This window comes from Meriones unguiculatus, chromosome 9 (genome assembly GCF_030254825.1).
Source record: "Meriones unguiculatus strain TT.TT164.6M chromosome 9, Bangor_MerUng_6.1, whole genome shotgun sequence".
In the NCBI taxonomy this organism is placed as follows: Eukaryota; Metazoa; Chordata; class Mammalia; order Rodentia; family Muridae; genus Meriones; species Meriones unguiculatus.
This window is the reverse complement of record NC_083357.1, coordinates 117302570-117323179: the sequence shown is the minus strand read 5'-3', so window position 1 is coordinate 117323179 and position 20610 is coordinate 117302570. Positions and strand designations below refer to the sequence as shown.

General features: G+C 46.3%; 1 protein-coding gene across 2 annotated transcripts in view; it reads right to left on the bottom strand.

Moving 5' to 3' along the window:
• Positions 1-297: 297 nt before the first annotated feature.
• The window catches only part of Ipo5 (importin 5), a 32990-nt gene continuing 12677 nt past the window's right edge, over positions 298-20610 (bottom strand). For both annotated transcript variants that reach the window (XM_021644705.2, XM_060391624.1), the window contains exons 7-26: positions 19584-19706; positions 19384-19504; positions 17218-17305; positions 15525-15631; positions 14242-14366; positions 14065-14154; positions 13813-13986; positions 11735-11953; positions 11462-11545; positions 9967-10099; positions 9765-9886; positions 8942-9038; positions 7581-7753; positions 6751-6862; positions 6610-6665; positions 4988-5110; positions 3821-4040; positions 2871-3099; positions 1403-1544; positions 298-988 (exon numbers count right to left, since the gene is read on the bottom strand). In XM_021644705.2, the coding sequence (XP_021500380.1) occupies positions 902-988; positions 1403-1544; positions 2871-3099; positions 3821-4040; positions 4988-5110; positions 6610-6665; positions 6751-6862; positions 7581-7753; positions 8942-9038; positions 9765-9886; positions 9967-10099; positions 11462-11545; positions 11735-11953; positions 13813-13986; positions 14065-14154; positions 14242-14366; positions 15525-15631; positions 17218-17305; positions 19384-19504; positions 19584-19706 (2625 nt within the window). In that variant the 3' untranslated portion in view covers positions 298-901. The remainder of the gene's footprint in view (positions 989-1402; positions 1545-2870; positions 3100-3820; positions 4041-4987; positions 5111-6609; positions 6666-6750; positions 6863-7580; positions 7754-8941; positions 9039-9764; positions 9887-9966; positions 10100-11461; positions 11546-11734; positions 11954-13812; positions 13987-14064; positions 14155-14241; positions 14367-15524; positions 15632-17217; positions 17306-19383; positions 19505-19583; positions 19707-20610) is intronic.

Sequence of the window (20610 nt, the reverse complement as noted above, 5' to 3'; positions counted from 1 at the left end):
CTGCAATGAAAATACTAAGCCAATTTTTTTTAACTAACCAGAACAATCTGATCTTTAAAAAAGCTGGTTGAACTTGCAAACCTTAAGAATACCAGTTGTGAACAGAATAGGTGCATCATAGCCGAGCTTAAAATAACCCGATGACAGCAAACACACAATTCCAAGGCTGTACTGCAGGGAGAAAGTGTGGAGGTAAAACACGCAGCGCCAGAACTACCCCCTCAGACACTCTCAGGTCACTCTTCCACTAGGCCAGGAAAGGACTCAGACAGACAGCACCGTGCTCTACACAGCCTCTTTGTGTTTCAATGCTGTTTATTGAGGAGTGAACGAGACTACTGCCAGACATGCCAACGGCACTTCACATTCAGGGGCCGGACGTGGAACAGCCTCCACACTGAGTCACTGCACCTGCCTTTTGGGGGAAGGACCAAGTGACAGCAAGTGACAGCCTCATGCTTCCTGTTTGTCATCAGTTGTTTGCAGCTGGTTGGCTGGGCAAAGACGTCTTTCTACCCCCACAAAGACTCACTCCATTTACAGAACAAACGCTAGGTCGCCTCGCAGTCTGCTTAGCGCACATCTGTGCGGATGAACTGGTCTGAAAGCCGCTCTCCTTGCGCTTCTGGAGGTCTACTGAGGAAAGGGAATCTTGTTTCCCTTCCCTCCAGGAGGTGGGACACAGCAACAGAAAAATACTCTGCAGTGCCACCATGGGGCTTACGGGACCTCCTGGCCGGTGTGACGAGATCCACGCAGTCCACTCTGCACACAGGGCTGCCGAAGAATGGGCCTACACACAACACTACTGCTCTCTCTTGCTCAAAAACAAAACAAAGAAACCTAAACAAAAGGGTAAACGTTTATTTGGAGTTAGTTTCTGGCAGGCGGTGGTAAGGCTTCAGGCAGAGTTGAGGAGTTCCTGTATGGCCGCCTGCTGCTCCGGACTGAGCTGGGCTATGCACTCAGCCCACAATCCTCCAGAAGTCTGTGGGACGGACAGTGAGACTCAGTCACAGGGCCAAGCACGTGTGAACAGCACGCACACACCGGAACACAGCACACACTCCACAGCCTAGCGTGACGACTGCTGCAATAGCAGTCTGCGCTTCTGCAGAGCTCACTTCATTCACAGACGACTACCCACAGCCACTAAGGTGTAAGGTTTTCGTTCTGACAACTCATTAATCTGCACCTGTTCCTTCATGTAATCTGAAAACAACGACCATATGCTAAGTACCAACTAAAGGACTTAACTCGCTCCATGGGCAGATTGTATTAATAATTGTATTAATTAAAACCCATTTTGAAGCTTGCTGATATTAAGGACAACAGAACCCCCAACCACCAAACATCTGGAAAATTTTACCTGTCCTTTTCCAGCTCTACCAAACCAGCTTACCTGTACTTGGCGAACTACGTTGGCCAGGCGTTTGGCACAAGGGTCTTCATGTTTAATGGCCTCATGGATTTCTCCTTCCGCAATTATAGTGAATATTTTGGGTAGATTGGTATTGTTTGGGCCAAGAACAACTGGATGATTACTAAAAGAAAAAAATTCCACCTTTATAAGTAAAATTTGTATGAGGAATCAGATCACACATCCCCGTGTTCTTCTGTAGACAACCATTGTGAGTTCACTAAGACCAAATGTCCTCTTGGCTAAGCAAGAAGAAAGATAGCCATTTCTTTTATAGGTTTATTTAGCAGGCCTGCAGTCTCTTCCATGTGATTCAGGAAAAAAAAATGCTTGACTCAGTTCTCACAATTTTTTAGGGTCAAACAAGAGAACTAAATGCTTTGTATTAAACAGTCTGCATCGTGTAAACCCAGCAAACAGGAGGCCGAAGGAGAAGGAGTGCCAAGTTCAAGGCCAGCCTGGCTCAAAGAGAATAAAAAGAGGGCTGGTTGCTGTATGCCTATACAACACTTGACTAGCATATGTGAGGCCTGGCTCTGGTCACCAGTGCCTCACAACAAATAAACCCCATAACATTACCAAGGAAACACTGCTACACAACCAGTTGTAAAGGGTTCCGTGGGTATTTCAAGGGTAAACTCCAGGTAAACGTCAGGCAGGCTTACGGAAAGAAACGTAACAGTGAGTGAGTGGAACTCCCTGATGCTAGTCACTCCCAAGGAGAGACCAAGTAGCCCGAGGGCTGCTTTTTCAGACAGAGGCGAGGGAGGACAGTGGAGTCTGAGGGTGGCTATCACATTCCTCAGAACCTCAGGGAGTCACACACACCTGAAACAAAGAGGCATGAAGGAATATGCTTAAAAAAAAAACAAAAAACCCAGAGCATAATCCAGGAATTCTGGACACATTAAACGGACAAACTATATACAGCAATTAACAGCTAAAGAGCCATGACTCCCGTCATAGCTAGAGGGCTGTGGGGTAGAAAGACAGCAGGAACTTGCTCCAACTGTGAAGTTTCTAAAGCTACCATGTTGCTGCGGCTTAAATATTCATGGCTAAGACTGAGTGAGACCACAGCACAGGTTCTGTTAGCCCCCATTTCCTTTAGACAGGGTCATGCTATGTTGGCAAGGGTGTTCTTGAACTTGTCCCTCAGCCTGCCCTCTCCAGGGCTACCCTGCATAGCCACCACTGGGTGGACTGAACAACTGGAAATGTAGTGGACCACAGAACCGCTGAAGGTAATTTTCTTGAAACAGTATTTGCTAACATGGTTCCACAAAGAACAACTCCAACTTAGATCTTTACACAAGGGTTAGAGTGCCCGGCCTAGCATGCAACAGGCCAGTGTGACTTCAAACATACACAACCCATGCTGGCCAGGGCTGAGGTTCAAGCCCATGGCTTTCTGTGCTGAGGGAGGCAAGGCTGGCGTGCGCCTCCCTACCTTTCAATCAGGTCGCACAGGTAGCTGAAGGTCTGGACAGCTTCTTCTTTGTCTTCGTGCAGAGGGAGCCAAGACAGCCAGTGTGGTAAGACTTCATCAACGTTTACACAGTCAGGCTTGAACTTCATGATTTTTCCCACTGCTGAGATGCAGTTCTCTGTGGCATTGACATTTTCTTTGGTCTTAGAATCTGCAGACTGAATAACTCTTACAAGCAGTGGGAGGGCTTCTAAAATAAACAAGTGAAAACAGGTCAGCTAGACTTCGTGCTGATGCAGGTGAACATGAACGTTCCCACCCTTGGCACAGTTACTAACTGCTCAAGTGTAAGGAGTCTCCTCTCCCAGCCCCACTGTCACAGAGTGTAAGAGAAAGATGTAGACAGGGGCTTCAGAGCTACATTGTGGAGGCTGCATATGGCGCAGCCCACATTCACTGCCTCTACTTGAGGGCTTTATGCTCTAGCACTGCCAACTCCCTCCCCAGCTGTGCTTTAAGAAAGGCCAGTGCAGGCTTAGAAGCCACCCACTTTCATCTCCATCTCTGTAAGAAAAGCATGATACAGGAGCTGGAGAGATAGGTCAGATAGGTCACTGGCTGCTCTTCCAGAGGTCTGGAGTTCAATTCCCAGCACCCACATGGTGGCTCATAACCACCCATAATGAGATCTGGTGCCCTCTTCTGGTATGTAGGTGTACATGCAGGCAGAACACTGCATACTATTTAATACATAAATCTTAAAAAAAAAAAAAAAAGCACGATACAGATTTGCTATAGATGGGGAGGGGGAATAAAATTAAAAAGAAATTATAAAACAAGAAGGGAATGAGAGTGGGGGTGGGTGGAGAACAAAGCAGAAACAGGAAGAGAATGCTTCCCAGTGTAGTGACGAGGCTGGGGTCAAATGGCTGCCTGGAATAAGACACACAAAGCAGAACACACACAAGTACCTGTACAGAAAGGGCGGTAGTTATCTCCACCAAACTGTGCCATGACGCCGAGGCCGTATGCGGCAGCCTGTCTGACTTCTGGGCTGTTGTCACACACATACTGCAGCATCGGCCTTAAGAAATATTCTGCATACTTAAATGAAGCTGGACTACAGTGTTCTATGATGTCATCGAAGATGCACAGTCCCCATTGTCTGTCTGGCCACGGTCTGTGTGGACACTGTAAATTGAGATCTCTGGTAAGTATGGAGTACTGATATAAACCATGTACAAAGCTCATTATGGACCATCTGCTTACAGAGTAACCACACAGGAAATGGAAACATAATAGCCACTTCTCACAGTAACAACACTGGAAGGAACCCATACACTTAACTTCACAGTAAAAGGACTTGTGTGATTTGTTCCAGAATCCACAATATGACCACACACTGCATGAGGAATTGGCAGGGCAGCAGTGTCCATATATTTGCTTTGTGGAAAAAAAAAAGGGGTGGGGCGGGGTGGGTTAGAGGATAGCGGACACAGGCAAGTGCACAGTGCTGGGTCTGTGATGCCTGCTCCCCGCAGGCTAAAGTAAGAAGAGCACCTGAGTCCAGGGGCTTAGCACCGCCCGTCCCAAGGTAGGCATGCTGGCAAAGGCCTGTAGTCCCAGAGCATGAAGCAAAAAAGATTCCAAGTTCCACAGCAGTGTGGGCTACTTAGCAAGACAGTCTCAAAGTAAATAAAAGAACGGTGCATGTGGAGGAGGCAGCAGAAAGAGGGGCTGCGACAGCTCCAGCGCAATCCTACATGACTGCAGCTGTTCGTGTACAAGAAGCTGTGCATGTGTGTGTGGGAGCAGGTTCCATACACCTACATGTGTTTACTTCGTTAAGTTCAAACTGTTCCACACTGCAATGTTTGTAAGGGCTTTAAAAAGCAAGTCGATAAGCTTACTAAGCGAAGACCACACTGCAGACTGAACCCAGCAATGACCACGCTGCTTCTAGTTACTGAGAGGACACAGAAAACACACAGGGCTAGCCATTAAGCTGCAGAATTAAAAACCACGGTGAAAATCCCACCTGAGGCCCACTTTAAAACACAAGTGTACAACATTATACGCAGCAATGAGAGAATGCCAGGTTAACTATTCAAAATAGCTTTCAGGTGGTTAACACTTACAATCAGGTTGACAATTAAAGGAAGCAGCTGTTCAAACCATGGCAACACCTTTTCTTTGTAGCTACTGAATATTGAGTGTAAAATATCTGACACTTTAGTCAGTATATAAACATCATTATCATCCTAAAAAAGAAACACAACACACAATCACAGCGGTTAAAAACTGTCTTGACTATTAGCAGTACCATCTATGGGAGACTACTGAGAACCCTGAGCCTGACAGCCAGCCTCGACCATGGAGGAGTGGACGGTAGGAGCCGTGCTTAGCACGAGCAGCTGCCCTCAAGTTTATTTTCAGGAGAATGTTTCCTTCTGTAAGTGGCATGGTGGGGGCACGGAGACTGTGGCCATGCAGGCCTCAGCACAGGAGACACACGGACACTAAGCACAGCCCATGAGAGGCCACAAGCCACACACAGATGCTGGCTCTGCCCATGGTCAAAATGTCTGAACACGGCCAGCTGGGTGGGGTGATGGAGAAGCACGGTAAGGAAGGCCGAAGCTGAACCTGGTGGTGCAGACAAGCCTGGGACCCCAGGTGCTTGGGAGGCCTAGTAAAGAGCACCCCAAGCTCAAGCCCAGTCTAGGCAACAAACTGACAAACCACTGAAGACAAAAATCTTCTTTCCAAATAAAGAGGTCTAGGGCTATTCACCCAGGGGTAGATGACTGCCTACAAGGAACCAATGCCTTAGGGTCAACACTCGCCCTGGACAAGCACTGAATGTGGGAAAACACCATTAAGCACAAATGGTGGTTGTGGGCAGCAGGTTGTCAGGTAACCTATGGCATTTGATGAGAAAAAAGTAATACCAAAACCCCCAAGACCAGTTCATTTCAAGACTTAGACTCTAAGTGCCAAATTCTCCTCCAAGATAACTATCTTAATAGGAAGGTAAACTAGAAAAGGAAGCATTTACAAATCTCTCAGAGGCACATGGCCACCTAAGTGAAGTTCTTTTTTTTTTTTAAATTAGTTACATTTTGTTAACTTTGTATCCCAGCTGTAGCGCCCCCCCAGTCCCTCCCAATCTCTCCCTCCCTCATCTCCTCCCTGCCCCTTTCCAAGTCCACTGATTGGGGAGGACCTCCTCCCCTTTCATCTGACCCTGTTTTATCAGGTATCTTCAGGATTGGCTGCAAAGTCCTCCTCTGTGGCCTAGCAGGACTGCTCCTCCCTTGGGGGGTGGGGAGGTCAAAGAGCCTGCTATTGAGTTCCTGTCAGAAATAGTACCTGTTCCCCTTACTATGGGAAAACCAATTGGTTACTGTGCTACCACGGGCTATATCTGAGCAGAGGTTCTAGGTTATATCCATACATGGTCCTTGGTGGAGTGTCAGTCTCAGAAAAGACGCCTGTGCCCAGATATATTTGGTCCTTGTGGAGCTCCTATTCTCTCTACGTCATACTAACTCCCCCTTCTTTCATATGATTCCCTGCACTCTGCCGAAGGTTTGGTTATGAGTCTCAGTATCTGCTTTGATACACCTCTAGGTAGAGTCTTTCAGAGGCACTCTGTGGTAGGCTCCTGTCCTGTTACTTGTTTTCTCCCATGTCTAATGCCCATCCCATTTGTCTTTCTAAGTGAGGAAGAAGTGAAGTTCTGAAGGGAATCATTTACCTCATCTTGCAGTGACTCCTCCACCTGTTCATCATAGTCTTCATCTTGTCTTTTCACTAAAACACACCCAAATAAATGTTTTAAATGACCACACTGAAAGGCCAAGGACTCTGCTCAGAATGAAAAGCCGCGCAAGCTTACCCTGCCGCAGCTCCTGATTTTTGAAGTGCTCTTCCAGCTTCGCTTTCAGTATGCCTCCCAGCTCCTCAAAGTGCTCACTGCTAAGGCAGCCGTCTCCCATCACCTCAATGCACTGAGGAGGGAAAACACTCAGGGGTTGAGAGCTCATTAGTGTAAAATGAGGGCACACTTTCAGTTTGTATTTGAGGGGTAACATTTCAGGAGTTAGAAACCAACTTTTCTTTCTGACCTACTTTCATGCCAGGCTGAGGCTGCAGAGGAGCAGACACTAAGCAGCCTGTTTCTGAGAGCACATAAGAGACTGAGTAGGGAATTCAGGAGCTAACAGGAGCGGATCTAGACAGAAACGAGGCAATATCTGCACTTCTGATGACAGCTCCAAGCCGGATGGGAGTGGGCCACGCCTCTAATCCCAGCACTTGAACAAGTGAGTTTAAGGCCAGCCTAGTCTACAGAGTGAGTTCCAGGACAACCAGGGCTACACAGAGAAACCCTGTCTCATCAAGGCATAAGAGAAACAGTGTTTCTTCTGTGGTCCTAGGCCTCATGCAACTGAAGCCTTGGCTTCCTGCAAAAACTATCAAGGACCTACATTAACTGCATCACTCCATCCACCTCCAATGTAATCCCTCCAATGTAATCTACCTCAAAAGCTTACTTCTCAACCAACAAGAATGACAATACTAACATTGCAGAAACAAAAAAAGTCAACTTCTCAGTAAAAACGGCCATGTTCTAACACAACAAACCCTCCAGCAACTGTCCTTTCCTCAGCAGAGGACCAAACATGCTGCAGAAAGCAGAAGGCAGTACTCAGGGGCAAGGCTTACCTTTGCAAAGGAATGCATTATCTCTGAGAGGACGTCAGAGTCTGGCTCTGTGCCGATAGCCTTGATGAGAGCATCGCACATGAAGTGCCACATCTGTGTGAGGTACTCAGGACCCCGCACTCTCGCGCACTCCAGCAGAAGAGGCATGGACTCTGCAGCTGCCACTCGGACCCGTTTTATAGTTAAGGAATGGTACTTACTACCAAGGAAGCTCTGGGGAGACCCAGCATGATACTGACATGCTAAAGAAGCAACACGGACAGCAGGAAACTGGCAAGCCATGCTCATCTAGGGCAAGTGCTTTAAATGCCAAAACAGCCAAGGCATCCTCAGCCACCCCCATGGCACAGCAGCACATCTGCTGAGGGTGAAGTGCCTCTCATTGCTCTGTAGCCACATGATAGAGTTACAACTACTAAGAAAACTACTATGGCCCCTGTGTAGGACTTGCTGGTTTTCAATCAGGACTAGGTGGCGCCTCCCTCTCTGTCATTTATATAGTAATTTCAGAGGCTAGGGGCTGGAGAGATGGTCCATCTTTTAAAAGAGCACTTGCTGCTTTAACAGAGGACCGGGGTTCAGTTCCCCTGAATCCATGTGGTGGTTCGTAACCACCCCTAACTCCAGTTCCAGGGGATCTGATGTCTTCTTCTTACCCCCATGGCACCAGCAGACAAGTGCATTCACCCAGGCAAAATGCTCATCAACATAAAATAAAAATTCAAATCCAAAAAAATAAGTTAAAACTCCAGTTTCAGGGATCTGATGCCCTCTTCTGGTCTCCTCTGGGTAATGTGCACATGCGCTACGCAGATACACCACTAGGCAAAGCATCCACGCACATAAAAGAAAGAGTAACTTTGTTTCCTCTGCCATTACCAGGAAAGGTTGGAGAGCTGACTTGTGTAGAGGAATCTCCACAGAGCACTGTCTGAGGAGCACCACTGGGCTTTGGCATTGGTCTTCTTTCAAACTACATGTGTGTGAAGACACAAACTCCACAGGTAGTGGCTATGCTGTCAGGTACCTGAGGATGAAGCGCGCACTGAGATTTATGGTGGTATCCCTCGGAGGTGTGGCCACATTGGCACTACAGGAGCCTTACGGGGAGAGTAAGGCATCAGTGGCCTCCAACAAGCACCATGGACATTTGCTCTCGTAAGGCCAAAGAGCTGACTACAGCATGGCTAAGTTTCCTTTTCGGGCCCCTGGTATAAGGGGAAAGAAATGAAGGTGCATGCAGAGCCGGCACACACAACCCAGCTGGAGAGGATGAACGGCCGTGGTGAAGTGCAATCCAGGTAACTGAAGCTACTATAGTTTTACTGCACCCAGACCTCTATTCAGCTGTTGAAGGATATCATCGTGGAAATAAAATTTCAGCAGAGGGACCATCAGCTTAACAACCTGCTCAGTGTATTCCACAAAACCTTCCTTTAGTTCCTTAGCATAGCAAACCTGAAAGAAATCAAGGTCCAGGTTACCAGGTTTCCAAAAAGACCATGTCTGCTCTACACACTGAATCAGAATACTTTAGCTTCTAATACCATAAGCACATCTGCGTTCGTTTATTCAAAAAAGATATTCTTAGCCACACACTACAGACTTCCCCGAAATATTAAAAATTCACACACACAATCCTTCTCCGTCAAAGTGTACACGCCAAACTGCTGTAAAATTGTATGTAATACAGACCAGTGGCAGAAGGCTATGGGTAACACACTGTGCAAGGCTAACGACCCCAGACGAGACCCAGCTGGGACCGCTGATAGTGCAAGGAGGTAACACACCCCTAAAAGTCGCCCTGTGACCTTATCTGTGCACCATGGAGCTTGCATGTGCCTGCATTCCCATTCATACATCACACATACAGAATGGGGAGAGGAGAAAATCTGCTGGGCGGTGGCGGCATACTCCTGTATCCCCAGTACCGGGGGGGGCGGGGGTGGGAGGCAGGTGGCTTTCTTGTGAGTTGGAGGCCAGCCTGGTCTACAAAGTGAGTCCAGGACAGCCAAGGCTACACAGAGAGACCCCTCCTCAATAAATAAATAGATATAGACAGACAGACGAATAGACAAGCAAATAAATAAATGGAGAAAATCCACAAGCACGCAGGCTCATGAGCCAATTCACTAACTACCACTGGAGGACATGAACAGAGCCCAGCAGAGCCCAGCATCGTACCAACATCTGGCAGGCAGTTGACTTCTCTTCCAGGCCTGCAGTTTTAATACCAAAACTTTGCTGATCTCCGAGGTTCACAAATTCCCAGCCATCATCATCACTCATGTTCTCCATGTCCTGGGCTAAAACAGGACAGAAGACAAATGTGTAAGAAGACAAGCCTGGAGCTACTGCTGCTGCGTATCCCAGGGAAGACACTCACTGTCGAGGAGGGCTACTTCAGGCTTGATTGAGGCAGTCTTCATCAGCGGCCCCATAACCACTGGAAGGTACTGCTGGAACTCCTTCCCAAGGATCTTGCACATTCTGGCCCACGCCGAGATCATGTAAGAAATCTGGGGGAAGTGTTAAACAGCCATGAGGCAATAGCTAACTAAGCCCTGTTTACAATGTCCCAACATCACACACTCCAAGCGTTCCTTATCAGACTGGAGTTCCTGAGGACTCTGCAGCTGCCAGGCGAGGCTGACTTACCTCTGCCTGGCACAACATCCACAAACGCTCCCGAGCCCTCCCCCACGTCTAATATCAGCACACAAGGCCACAGCTTTTATTATGTCATCTTCATGCTTTCTTCTGCTTGGTCCTTCCCTTCTGGAGGCCTGTCGCCTGTATCTTCTGCCAACAGTGTACCATTTCCATTTTTTGTGTCATCCATTTTCCTACAAACTGCATTTTTTCCCCACAGCTGAGTAAAATCCTGTTTTGCACATACATGCACCATGTTTTCATTCCTCACTTGTATGTTGATGGACAGCTAGGCTGATTCTATTTCCTTGCTACTGTGAATAGAGACACGGTGAACATGGCCGTATGAACTATGTGTGGTAGGATCTGGAGTCCTGTGGGTATACGCCTAGGAGGAGTACAGGTAGCTCACAGCAAATGGTAGCACTACTTGTAGGTATTTTTTTGAGATAAGGTCTCAGTGTGGAGTCCTGGCTGACCTGAACCCACATCGGACTTTGTCTTTTAAGAAAGCCCCACACGACTTTCCTATCGGCCACAGCATTTAGGATTCCCAAAAGCAGTGAATAAGGGCTCCTCATTACCAATATCCTCTCAGTTGATATAACCTAGCATGCTGTCAACTGTCTTCTTGATAATATCCATTCTGCCTGGGGGGAGGGGGAGCAAATTAAATATCAAAAAAGTTTTAACTTATATGTTAATTGTAAAGAGTGTCCATTCATCCCACAAATGCTCTTGGCTATTTCCTATATACCAACCATTCTACATCTGCCAATACAGTCCTTTCTACATTCCACAGCAGAGTCCCCAGTCTCCCTACTTTTAGCTGTTTGCACTCTAGCCTTTTACCTGTTTACACATTGTGAAGAAATGAAAACAAGAACAAAAATCAAAGAAATTCTGCCCTTGCACAACGGTACCTTCCCACTTAAGCTCTGAGAAAAAAATAAAGCATGGTTCTAGAATAGCCCATGCCTAACGTATTTGGAATGAGGTTAAATTAAGAGCATCTCCCGAAAGCCATCACTCATCTTAAAGTTAACATTTGGGCTGGAGCTAAGGCACTTGCTGTTCTTGCAAAACACCTGGGCTTGATTCCCAGCACCCACATGGTGGCTCACAACCATTTATAGACATGCACAAGGTGCACACAAATACATGCAGGGAAACACATAAAATAAACCAAAACCCAAGAAACACTGCATAGGCACAAGCTAACTGCTGACCTGAGGGTCATCGTCCTCCATGTCATTGAAGTCTGTCTGGGTCTTCAACAGCAGCTGCATCACATCTGACGCATCCTGCATGAACTAGAGTGTGAAGGGAAAGACATCTTACTAATGCATATCCCACAGACACATGAAGGAAGGTTAAGAAAACACCCCCACCCCAGCATTCAGAGAACCATTCGCCAGATGAAAAGACCCTCCCCCCGCCAGCACCTCAAGGCCCTGCAGCCAACTCCAGACAGTGAACCCATCCCAACCCGAGCTGCACACCTTCTCCTTGCCAACTGCCAGACCAATGAGGCTGATGCACTCGATGGTCTTCCCTCTCAGCAGCCTCAGCTCCTTCTGGACTGCGTTCTCAACGATGTGCTTCAGCGACGGCATGAATAAGTCATAGTAGGGGACAAATTTTTCTTCTGCAGTATCTGCAACTGATGCAATGGATGTCACAACTTGTTCCAAAACTAACTTGGTGCCTTTCTGAATAAGCTGGAAGGAGACATGAAAGAAACCATTTCAGTAACTGGCCAGCATTTCAAACCCTCCTCCCTTACAGTTCCTAGTTTTTCTGAAACAGAAATCGTAGCAGCGCTTCCAGACATCAGAAGCACACAGCTCTACCTCACAGCTGATGAAACACTACTTTGGAGTCATTTCTAGTTTGTTTTTCTGTATAGAGCTTACCTCTTGTCCACTGGTTTAAGTCATTTGTTTCATGCTGTTTTACTCTGTCACTGAGAAACACTCTTTCTGTGACTCATTACACCAATCCGCAGCAGCTCAGATGACACCCCAAGTCCCTGTGTAGCCAGGGCTGACTTTAAAACTCCAGATCCTCTTTCCTAGTGCTGCAATTACAGGCATGAGCCACCTTGCCCAGCTCACTTCTTTATCTTCCTGATCCAACTCCCCCTGGGTGACCCCTCCAGGAAAGTCTGCTTTCCCCTTCCACATGTTTTTCTTGGGAGAAAAACAGTGACCCTGTAGCAGAGACCACAAGAGTAGAGTTCACTGTCTGCTGGCAATAGTCAGTTCTCTAAAGTCCCTTCACTTCCCTGTCAGTGGCAACCACACTCTCAGCAGCCTTTCTCCTAGCTACCTCAACACTATGCTCTTCCCAGCATCTCAACCAGCTCCCAACAGTCTTCACACAGCCCACACATGGGTACCCTATCCAAACCCACTAGCAAAAGCCATGCTGGATCTATTTATTACAGATGCCAACAACCAGCCTGTTCACCTCCAGTGAGTCCACCTTTCTTCACACAGTCAGAACTCCATCTTTAGTTTCTCTCCTCCAACCTGACACTGAATGCATGGACCTCTGCTCTGAACTCCTTCTGAGGTGCTCACTTTCCATCTATATCCCTGCTCTCTAACCAGTCAGCAGTGTCTCTTATGGTTCATATGAAGTACAAGAATTGTATAAATTTGTGAGGCGATTTGACAGTGAGTTTATGTTGGCCGAGTCCAACAGAGAAAAGGAGACTTATTTTCTGGGCTTAGCATTCATTTCTTTCTTTGAGACAGGGTCAAGCTGGCCTTGAATGTGGGATTTTCTTGCTTCAGTCTCCCAAGTACTGGCATTACTCCTGGCTCTTTAGCATACAGCCCATTTTCCTATCAGTAATCCATTTTCACGGTCTTTCTGAACACTTCTCACAGCTGACAGTGTGCTCAGCATGCTGCAGTCACCCAGCGGTTTCCATGTTGCACCCTGCTGATAGCTAAAAATGTAGCTATCACTATATATGGCCATTGTGGTGGCAAACTCCTATAATACCAGAAATTGAGGAAGATCAGAAATTCAAGGTCATTATTGGCTAGAAAAGCAAACCTGAAGCCATCCTGGACTTAATTAATTCACTGACTCAAAACCAAACAAAATCATAATACAGGTAATTTTTTCCATGTTTGCCATTTTTTTTTTAAATTTTATTTATTACGCATACGATAGCTGCATTTATGCCTTCATCTCAGAATAGGGCACCAGATCTCACTACAGATGGCTGTGAGCCAACATGTGGGTGCTGGGAATTGAATTCAGGACCTCTGGAAGAGCAGACAGTGCTCTTAACCTCTGAGCCATCGCTCCAGCCCCATGTTTGCCATTTCTGTCACTCTGGTTGGTAGTCAACATTCTCCCTACCAATTCAATCCACATACAAAATTTTTTTTTACTTTCCTAACTTTTTTTTTTTGTTGCCTGACCTTAATTACTACATGGAGCAGAGCTTGCCTGTTCTTCTACCTCTCGGGTTCTTAGTGACAATGCCTCCACCTCAGCTCTTACCCACCCAGCTAATCCCACACCCTATGCAGAAGGTGTTGAAGACCTGGAAACTCACCTCCTGGAGCTTGAGTACCATAATGGAATGCAGATGCTTCACCAGGTTATCCAAGTATGGAATAAGCAGCGACTTGGGACAGTCTTCAGTGAAGTTAATAAGAGCAGCTGCTGCGTGGGCCTGCACCCTTTGGTTGCCTTGGTCTTCCATGGTCTGAAGCAAAGCTGCAATCACCTGGAAAATGAAACCAAGCGTTTTGAGGTGTGCACCTCCTTTTCAAGTCTGCAGGGTAACTGAGGGCATGCTACGCACCTTCTCGTGAAATTTCTTTTGAAAACCGGGTGCAAAGTCTGTAGCCATCTGACCCACGGCGTTGCAGGCTGCATACCGGACTCTTGGGTGCTAGAACATGTTTCCCTTGTGTTAGTAATGGCAACAAATTCCACATGAAATTAAGATAATAGTCATAAAACATTTATTGGTACTTACAGGATCCTGGAGGAAAAGCAAGACAAAATTTACAATCTCATTTAGAATTCCCTCCATCTGCTGGTGGCATCCTTCACCAATGGCAGATAAAGCCATTAAGCCTGCGTGCCGGTACTTCCAGTCAGCTGTGAAAAAGAACAATCATCAGACACTGAGAAACACAGCTACCCTACAGCACAACACCCTTGTCCAGCCTGAGACTAAGCAGGCTGGGCTCAGTAGCACTACAACAAGCCTCCCATGTGTGTTTTACAAAACTGGACCTTGACCTACCTGGGCGGATCCTCTTTCCTGCTGTCACACAGACACAGCCTTGCTACATGGCCAGCCTAGGCTGAGCTTGCCATCACTGCCTCACTCACTATGACAGCTGTGTCACCACACCCACTTTACTGCCTGACTTTCAAGAGTAGTTATGTCATTCAGGGCTGGGCTACAGCTTGCTCAGTGCAAGAGTGCTCACCCACCATACATAAGGCTCTGGGTTCCCGGCTTGTATTTTCAATCTTAAAAAATGATCATGCTTATCAACTTTTTAATTAAAAACACATTAAAATTAAGCACAAGTAACAATAATTATAAAAGATAGGAACACAAGCTGACCAATGAATACTTAATACAAATGGCTTTGTATATAACTGTATCCAATAAAATTTTTCCTTTTTTTTCAGTCCTCAAACTTATGTATGTATGTATGTATCTGATTATTTATAGTCAGGGTCTCATGAAGCTCAGGCTGGCCTGTAACTCTTGATCTTTGGCATCTCCACTCCCAAGCTCTGGTATTACAGCAGTATGCCTGGCTTCAGAGTTCCGGGTCAGCTATAGCTAGAACACACCACCCCTCTCTCCACCCAAACTAAAGCAACCAACCCACTAACAACCCACTAACAACAACAAAAGAGTTCCTTTTCTTTAAGGATATCGTTTCTCCTCCTATGCACGGATACTAATTCAGGAGAAAAAAGAGCAATATCTTTAGCATTGAGGTAAAACTTTATTACTGAGCCAGGGTCTTAACGATATAGTTTAACTTGGCTTTAAACTTATGACCCTCCTAACAGGCTCCAAAGTGTTGGCCCAACAGGGATGTGTCACTATGCTGGCTCCTGAAAAGACATTCTTTAGCTTTAGACTCAACAGAATTTCATCAAGAGACTATTAAGAATTAGGTTAAGCTTTCTGGAAACAAGCAGATTAACTTTAAACATTTGTCCGAGCTTAAGCTTAAGCGTTAGGAGGGCACGCCCACTGCTGGACCATCTGAGATGTCGGTAGCTTACGGTTCTGAAGCATCTGCATGATGTGCTCCTTGATCATCGGCAGAACGAGCTTTCCACCAAGTCCACAGGCCATCCGGTCCAGCGCACTCTCACCAGCAACTGCATTGCTGAACACACACAATCAGCATAAGCAAAAGAACATGAAGAGTCAGTATTTCAAAACATGTCATCTGGCCAGAACTGAGGAATTTAGTCTTCCTATGTAAAACTGTGAGTTAAAAACCCGTCGAGGAGGAGAAGCTCAGGTACAAAGAAACTTTGCATGCTAAATCAGGGATGGTGCCGGGCTCCTGCACACGAGGCAAGCATTCCACAGTAGGTCTGGCACACAGAAACTTTACTCAGTCTACCAGGGTATTTTTGTCCTGTTGTCTGGATTTTATTTTTCAAGAATTAAGTAAAAGCGGCTATTGTGGAAAGTATTTCTCCTCCTAGAAAAACAATCAATTCACCTGTGACAGAGCACAGACAGCTGAAGCAGAAGCTCAGAGCCAGCAGGATCCCTACTGGGAACTCAGCTGCTTCTAAGATGAGGTCTCAGGATGTCCCCAGGCGGGACAACAGTTAACAGACCACAAAGATATCCCTCCGCAACCTGCTAAGACTGCATCACTTGCATGTGCACGCGCGCGCGCGCACACACACACACACGAAATCTTATCACTTCCAGAAAAAAGTCTTTTCTAGCTAACTAGATTGATAGGTATAGTGGCACACTCAAGAGGTACACAAATCTCTGAGTTCAAGGCTACCCTGGTCTACAGTTCTGGCTGAGTTCTAGGACAGCCTAGACTACACAGAGAAACCCTGTCTCAAAAACAACAACAACAAAAAAGAAAATTTAATCAAAACATTTTGCTTGTTTTTGAAAAAGCAGTTTCTTAAATCAACTAGGTGTGAGTGCTGCTCACAGGGCAGGGAGAAACAAGTCCTAGAAGCTGAACTAGGGAAGGAAATATGGCCACGTCTGACCAAAGACCACAGCGTGAACTCTGTAAGCCAAACACCTGTGTGCTCACACTGACAATTAGCCTGTTAGGGAAGTAATTCTTAGTTCTTCTAGAGAAAAGGAGGCTACATAGCACAATGAGCTGGAAAGAACAAGAGAAATGGCCAAGTGACTGTGGGCAACCTCTGTCTTGATTTCCCTTTCTGGACTGGCTCTACCATGGGAACCTGTACTCCTGGTGGCCGATGCTAACTAAATCAAGACAACTGTGTTCATTTGGTGTACAAACTGGTCACCCCTGTGTCACTATGAAACTAATCACCTTATAATGGGAAATGTGGTGCTTCCTGGGGAATTTTGCTGACACTATTCTAAGTGAACCATAGCTTTAACGAGACACACACACACACACACACACACACACACACACACACAGCATTAATTCTTGAAGAAATCCCAGACTAACAAACATTTTTTGTTGTCATGGGCATTAAAAAGTTTTTTTTTCTGTACTTTTAGTTACCTCTCAAGTAAAATGTTTTAAGAACATTTGTTAAAAATGCAAATTTTATTAACAGAAATTACATATAAGGAATAAAATGTCACCTACGTGATACAGAAAGACACATTTTCACCTCCATTCAAAGATAACAATGTGAGGAAGGAGGACGGCCTCAGAGCCCCATGTGCAGGTGACATGCACGTGTAGGTGACACGTGTGTGCAAGGTGATGCGCGAGATTACCTGTCGAAGTCGTCGTCCTCTAGCTCGTCAGCGTTCGCCCAGTCCTCGTCCTCCTCCAGGTCCACCATCATCGCCAGCATCTGAGGAACTGAGGGAACAGTCAACTCAGGCCTCAGGACTCAGTTTATTGTAGATTTTTCCCTTTACACGCATGTACAGACACACATTGCATGCACACGAATCTGAAATGCGACTGACTTTCTGCAGCCAGCCCTCAGACCCTGTGTGTGAGAAGCTCCACTCACAGCACTCCTGACGGCTGGCACGGCGGCTCAGGGAGGAAGGCTGCTTGTCACTAGAGCCTAATGCCTGAGTTGTACCCTGACCCACGCAGCGTGCAAGAAGAGATTCCAGTTTCCTGGTCAGCCTTACGAAAGAAGCGCTGAACAGGGTCTACATAGCACCGCTACCCACAGTGTGGCCTGATGCCTGTGAAGATTGCTGGGTTGTGAGCTCTGTAAATACCAGGAAACAAGTGCACACACTCCCAAAACTGCCTTAACACCCTTCCCACTTTAACTTTGGCAAGAACTGTTACAGAATTCTTTTAAGGGACTGGATGGGTGACCCTCAAACCCTCCCTGTCCTTCCTGAGCTCGCTAGCTTTCCTCACCACTTAGCAACACCACCAACCCTCTCACAATCCATACTCTTAATCACTCTTGTTTTTATTGAGGCCTAGCAATGCTAAGTCAGAATCCTATCTTACAAATTTCATTTCTAGATAACAAAGCTTGCTGGCTGTACCTATACTGAAAATCTCTAAGCTTAGGTGGTTTGTTGTTGTGAGCACAGGGGCGCATACAGCCCAGATTGGCCTGGATTATACCCTGCTGGTGTGAACCTTGTCTTTTGATAGGTGGTTGATCAAAAATTTCCTTTGATTATTTGCAAATATAGTAATATCTTAATCTCTGGTTTGTAACTAAGTCTTAAAAATGTTTTTTAATTAAATGTCTACCTACAAAACCTATCCATACTTATTTGGATCTTTTATCAACTCTCAATTATTATTATTGTTAACATATCTGGGGTTGGAGCGTTTCTTCTACAAGCAGAACCAGCTGTCCCCATACCTCTGCTGAATCATCTCGGGGGTCAGCTTTTGTTTCTGGGGAGCTGTATGTTCTGACGCTCCCTGCCCCACTCAGCAGGAAACCTGCCCTCAAATCTGTGCGGACAAGCTCCCCAGGATCTCATGTAGCCCCCAACTCAGGGACTTAGCCTGACTGGAGAGGCACTGGGTGCAGACTGACCCGAGACCTGCTGTCACTTCTGTTTGTCTCTGAGAGATCTGGCTTGGCTCTCCTCTCCTCACATTGTTTCTATCATTGCTAGTGTTCTTATTGTTAGAAATCTCATTAACCTCTCTGAGCAAGCAAGGAACAAACAAGCAGTGTTTGCTTTGCTTCCAATCCTCAGTACGTTACTGTCATGCTTTGGCTGGAATTGCCAACAAGAGCCCTGACAGCAGAGACCCTTTCCTTGTTCCTGCTGTTAAGAGTTCGAAAAATTCAAGGCTGGAGAGATGGCTCAGAGGTTAAGAGCACTGGCTGTTCTTGCAGAGGTTCTGAGTTCAATTCCCAGTACCCCAGTGTGGCTCACAACCATCTATAGTGAGATCTGGTGCCCTCTTCTGGTGTGTAGGTGTACATACATGCAGACAGAACATTGTATACATGCTAAGTCTTCTTAAAAAGCTTTTAAAAATTCCCACTCATTGCAGAAACTACATCTTGAGTACATTCACCTTCTAAATCTAGCGCACAAACGCTGGGTTGGGTCCCTAAGCCAAAGCACCTCCAGAGCACAGCAGTCCCGTGGGCCTCTCCTCAGGGCTCTATGTGCTGAGCAGGGCGCCACCTCAGCCCTGTCTTTGCTGGAGGGCACCGAAGCCATGCCCTCTGCCTTTCAGTTTGCTGTTAATGTCTGTCCCTTCTGCATTAACTTTTACTCTATGAACAATGCAGGCGATTCAGAGATCTGCCAAGTCCTAAAAGCAGCTCCCAATATTGGGTTCAGGCAGACATGTGCAGATGCACAACCAGACTCAGCTAATTTTCACGACATACTCACATTCTGAACACAGCTGAGAAGCCGCATAGATCCTAGCAGATTTACCCAATAATGTTTACATCACAGGAGATTTGAAGAGTTCTGACTTACTAGTCTGTGCAACAATATTGGTGTGCTTTCTTAACATTGCAGCTGCGGTCTCAGACAGGGTCACAATCACCTCGAGGGCCAGCTGGCGCTGCATATTATTGAGGGTGGTGTCTCCACACAGCTACGAAGACAAAGGTGCACACATTCAGCGGCTTAGACTACGGAACGCAAACAGAGCACCAACTGGGGATTCAACTTGCCTTTAGACTTAGCTGTAGAGTTGCTTCTAAGTGAGGGCGCAGATACTTTGGAACAGTATCTGCGATCTCAACGAGGGATTTCAGGACTGAGTCGTCATTCTGGTAACATGAATCATTGACAGCCTACAGGATAAAACAGAAAATAAACCGTCAAGACTCACCTTCTGCTGTGAAGCCTCATTAGCCAAAACACTCCCAAGAAGCACTATCTGACCGATGCAATCAGGCAAATGCAAATGTTCTACTTGGAAGCAAGAGAATATCTTCCTTTTGAAGAATGTTAGACACCCCTCCCCCTCCCCCAAATAGGGGGTTGGAGGTGCAGTTAAGAACACTGGCTGCTCTTCTAAGGACCTAGGTTCAAATCCCAGCAACCACATGGCAGCTCACAACTGTTTGCAATTCTAGTTCCAGGGTATCTGACACCCTCACACAGACATACATGGAGGCAGAACAGCAATGTAAATAAAATAAAAATGAAAAATTAAAATACAAAAACAATAGACTGACATAAGACGGCTAAACCACAACAAAACACGGGGCAGGACCTGGTGGAAGGCGACCTCACGTGAACTGTCAAGAGAGCTGTGTGGCCCCCCTCAACTAGAATGCAATTTCTCACTTCTGACTAGCCATACTGAGGTCAAGAAAAGTTAAGGCCAGGAGACACAGTGCCTTCGGCTTACAAGGGAGTCACAAGATTCTCTCATCATGGACTTCCCATGATCACTATTTCTAAAAATGGGGAATCATATGATCTGGGCCTAGAATCTAACAACTTATTTTAAATACCTTTAGTTATATCCGTAGGTTGAACCAATTATGACCAAAAATAGTGGGAAAACTGTGTAGATAGTAATATGCACAAACTTTTTTGAGTCAAGGTCTGTTTATTCTGGCTGGCCTCAAAAATCAGAGTGTCTGACTTCCCAAGTGCTGAGATTAAGGAAGAGGCCACCACACCCAGCCGAGGCTTCTCAGCAGCACTTCCTAAAGAATACAACTACTGTACAGCCCCTGTCTCCTG